Genomic DNA, 4,395 nt, shown 5'->3' with positions numbered 1-4,395 from the left:
TTGTCAAGGATTTTCAACTAAAGTATTTCATACAAGAAGATAGAAAAGTAAGACAAATATGATAGAAGAAAATATAAGAGGTAGGAAGAGGAGATTGTAATTTAGTTTATCTTAGTTTTTTGTAAGGGTCAAATACGGTATACAAACAAATATGCATGGGGTTTTTGAAGTTATTAGGGGCAAGGACAACCAATGATTTTATGCTGAGTCTGTGATTGGCTATTACCCGGTATTCAGATACACTGAAAGGTATCTTGGAATAAGAAATCGCCACGGCAGGTCAAAGTCAAATTCCAAATTACCACTTCACCCCGCGCTAAATCGAAAACTGAAAACCAACCACCACCTTCACACTCTAGCCAGCAGAGAGTAGAGAGACATCTCATCTGCTTCTCTGGCAAATATCCAATCCTCAGTGTCTATCTCTCTGTTCACTTTCTCTCTCTAAAACCACTAATCACATCAGTCCCAGATTAATTAATTAGTCATCAGTCTCTGAGTTTGTTGGGCATGGTGGCGAGTTCTAATCCATGATTAACTTAATAACCTCACACGTAATCACGTAATTAAACACACTCCCCTGTTTTCATTAACCAACTAATCCGAAATTCTTTCGGCATTTTTCACAGTCGCTTCTTCTTCTTCTTCTTCAGCGAGGATGCCGGGTCTAGTCTCCGTCAAAACCCCGCCCGACTCCACCCCGCCCCGAATCGCGGTGCCGGATCCCCAGCCCCAACAATCCGAACCCGCCCCGGTTTCCAGAACCCCTTCCCCCCAAACCAAAAAACCGCCGTCCCCGTCCCCGTCCCGATCCAAACCCTCGCCCGCCCGTTCCAAAAAGCACCAACCCGCTTCCCCGGATCCTATTCTCGCCGATGCCTCCCTAGACAACCCGGATCTCGGCCCGTTTCTGCTCAAGCTGGCCCGGGACACAATCGCCTCCGGCGAGGGTCCGAACAAGGCGCTGGAGTACGCAGTCCGGGCGTCCAAGTCGTTCGAGCGGTGCGCGGTGGAGGGCGAGCCGAGCCTGGACCTGGCCATGAGCTTGCACGTGCTGGCGGCGATTTACTGTAGCTTGGCCCGGTTCGAGGAGGCGGTTCCGGTTCTGGACCGGGCGATTCGGGTGCCAGAGGTTGGAAGAGGTGCGGATCACGCGCTCGCTGCGTTCTCTGGGCACATGCAGCTCGGGGACACGTATTCAATGCTGGGTCAGGTGGACCGGTCCATTGAATGCTATGAGGAGGGATTGAAGATCCAGATCGAGGCCTTGGGCGACACTGATCTGAGAGTTGGCGAGACTTGCAGGTCTGATTACTCTGCTTTTTTTATTTCATTTTCACCGATATTGTGGTTTTGCGTACATGGTTTATTGGGATCAGATTTAATGGTTGTTTGAGATTCTATAATTGCATAGCTAAATTTGGAGAATTTTGTTAATGTTTAATGTGAGTAGTTTATCAAGCCGGCTGAAAGTTTGGCCCTGGCCCTTTAGTTGTAAAACACAATCAAATTGACCATACCAAACAGAAAGAAAATGAAGATATGTAAACTTACTCGAAAAGGGAAAATTCGAGCATTTTAACTCATCAGTTGATTGTAACTTGAGGTTAGGATATTGTCAAGTTCGTTGCCTAAGTGACATTGGTGTCAATGTTTGTGAAACTCAATGTCCAAATTGATGAACCTTGCATAAATTTGCATGTAATGTGTGATGTTGATGTAAAAATGAGCTGAATTTGGCGGGACAGAACTGTGTCTTTCTTTTCCTGAAAGGCTTAGGTTGAAGCATCTGGGATACATTAGTACGTAGATTAACCGTTAACTGCCAGAGGATTGGTTGTTCTAGTTATGGTTTGAAAGAAAGTTGGAGTATCCTTATTTAAGTGAACTGGTGTTGGATATGCAGATATTTAGCTGAGGCGCATGTCCAAGCAATGCAGTTTGAAAGAGCAGAAGAATTGTGCAAGAAAACTCTTGAAATTCACCGTGCTCATAGTGAACCAGCATCTCTTGAAGAGTCAGCTGACCGCCGGCTGATGGCTCTCATATGCGAGTCAAAGGGAGATTATGAATCAGCACTTGAGCACCTTGTCCTCGCCAGCATGGCAATGATTGCAAATGGGCTAGAAAATGAGGTTGCTGCTATTGATATCAGCATAGGTAACATTTATATGTCTCTTTGTCGCTTTGATGAGGCTGTCTTCTCCTATCAGAAGGCACTCACTGTTTTAAAGGCATCAAAGGGCGATAACCACCCTTCTGTTGCCTCTGTCTTTGTACGCCTTGCTGACCTATATCATAGGACTGGAAAGCTCCGAGAGTCCAAATCATACTGTGAGAATGCCCTGAGGATTTATGTGAAACCTGTGCCTGGAACAACGGCAGAAGAGATTTCTGGTGGATTGACTGAAATTTCAGCCATTTATGAGTCAATGGATGAGCCCGAGGAGGCACTTAAGTTATTACAGAAGGCGATGAAGTTGTTAGAGGGTAAACCAGGACAGCAAAGCACAATTGCTGGAATAGAAGCACGGATGGGAGTGATGTTTTGCATGCTCGGGAGATATGAAGAAGCAAGGAACTCTTTTGAAAGCGCTGTAACTAAACTTAGAGCTAGTGGAGAGAAGAAGTCGCCCTTCTTTGGGGTTGTATTGAACCAAATGGGTTTGGCTTGTGTTCAATTGTTCAAGATAGATGAGGCTGCTGAGTTGTTTGAAGAAGCGAGACGGATATTAGAACAAGAATGTGGTCCTTGTCATCAGGATACTCTTGGAGTATATAGCAATCTCGCAGCAACCTATGATGCTATGGGGAGGTAATATATCGAGTCCTCTGCTTACATTTTTTCCTCAGTATAGTACCATCTTTCTCATTTGCTACAACTATCTATTCAAAAAACCATTGATTTCTATATGGCTTATAGCCCTTTGCGGTCCATCTTCTTAATAATCAGTAAAGTTTACAACCATGGTAGCTAGCAAACTTGAATGTCCACTAAAATTGGAACTAGTTGTGAGGTCCCCCACATGTCCTACAAGGAGTCTGGCAACAGATTTTTTGTTCCTGTTTTGCTTTTATATATTAATCAAAATTCACTATGTGTGTTTAGTGTTTATGGAGAATGCTGTACCGATAATTGTAGCCGGTTCTCGTACACTGTGGATTCTGTTTCAGAGTTGAACTTGATTATTATGACTCAAATACGAAGTTTTTAACGGATTCTATTCTGGATTCTATTTCAGAGTTGAAGATGCAATTGAAATTCTGGAGTACGTCCTTAAATTGCGAGAAGAAAAGCTTGGAATTGCAAACCCGGATTTTGAAGATGAGAAGAGAAGGCTATCCGAGCTTCTGAAAGAAGCCGGTAGGACCCGAGACAGAAAGGCAAAGTCACTGGAAAACCTCATTGACCCGAACTCGACCTCGAAGAAGACAAGGAAAGAGGGGACAAAGAAGTGGGGTGCCTTGAGCTTCAAACAGTGAAGGAAAAAACAAGGAAAGATTTATCCGCACAAAAAAAAAAAGGAAAAAAAAAAAAAGAAAAAATCTCACTTTGATTCCATTTCTTTCTGCTCTCCTGCACTTGCACATTCTGTAGCATAGAAAAGCATGTATAGGTTTGAAGTCGTAATTTGGCGATGTTTTCTATTTCTCGAGTTTTTGAATTTCTCATTATTATTTTTCTTCGTCTTTGATGATGTTTTATTGATTTGCTGCATTGTGAGCTTGAAGCTGGTTACTGAAAAGAAAAATACGCATTTGATGAATAAAATTCACATGTATGTTTTGCCCCTTTCTCGAATTCTTGAGTCCTTACATTGGTCTACCATCTTAGTACTCTGCAAAATATCCTCTACTCCAAGACCTTTTGATTCAGGGGTCCATCTTCGCTGCATCGGACACAACTGAGGGGATTATGGTTAATTCAGACCCTAATAGATAAGCCCGAACCCGTTGATTTAACGACTACAATGGCGTTCTCATCTAATTGGAAGACAATTTAATGGATTATGATTAATCTATACCCTATCATATAAGTGTAAGGGTGAACCCGTCGATCTAACAACAGATGCGCATGGAGCTTGCAATCAAAACTGAAATGTACCAACAATGAGCATGTGCTTAGGCACGAATGATTAACTTCCAACTTGAATAATTAAAGTATGAAATGCTAAATCCTATTAGCTTTTCGTGTGCATAACTTTGGCACAAATTCTTGCTCTCTTCCCTAATCTTCTGTAATTCCTTAATGGCGGGAGCATATCACTTAATTTTTGTTGTTGGCCATGATTTTGCCAGGAAATTCCAACTCATATTGTCTCTCAATTTGCTTAAGAATCTGGTCTCTATTCTTTCTAATGAATCATATTCACACTCATTATAGTTGACAAGAAA

At 42.5% G+C, this 4,395-nt stretch overlaps 1 protein-coding gene across 1 annotated transcript; it reads left to right on the top strand.

Moving 5' to 3' along the window:
* Positions 1–200: 200 nt before the first annotated feature.
* Positions 201–3,802, top strand: LOC103431515 (protein KINESIN LIGHT CHAIN-RELATED 1-like). Its single transcript, XM_008369679.4, has 3 exons — positions 201–1,305; positions 1,907–2,815; positions 3,243–3,802. The coding sequence occupies exons 1-3, from the start codon at positions 659–661 to the stop codon at positions 3,481–3,483; spliced, it is 1,797 nt and encodes a 598-aa protein (XP_008367901.3). The 5' UTR covers positions 201–658; the 3' UTR covers positions 3,484–3,802.
* The last annotated feature ends 593 nt before the right edge of the window (positions 3,803–4,395 follow it).

The sequence above is a fragment of the Malus domestica genome, chromosome 14 (genome assembly GCF_042453785.1).
Source record: "Malus domestica chromosome 14, GDT2T_hap1".
NCBI lineage: Eukaryota > Viridiplantae > Streptophyta > Magnoliopsida > Rosales > Rosaceae > Malus > Malus domestica.
The sequence above is the reverse complement of the archived record's forward strand: the minus strand, read 5'-3'. Positions and strand labels throughout refer to the sequence as shown.

What these genes read in the sequence shown, in the direction of transcription:
- LOC103431515 (XM_008369679.4), top strand. Translation starts at nt 659, where the DNA reads ATGCCGGGTCTAGTCTCCGTCAAAACCCCGCCCGACTCCACCCCGCCC. An exon ending in AGAGTTGGCGAGACTTGCAG is followed by an intron (nt 1,306 to 1,906) that starts GTCTGATTACTC and finishes TTGGATATGCAG; the next exon opens with ATATTTAGCTGAGGCGCATG. An exon ending in ACCTATGATGCTATGGGGAG is followed by an intron (nt 2,816 to 3,242) that starts GTAATATATCGA and finishes ATTCTATTTCAG; the next exon opens with AGTTGAAGATGCAATTGAAA.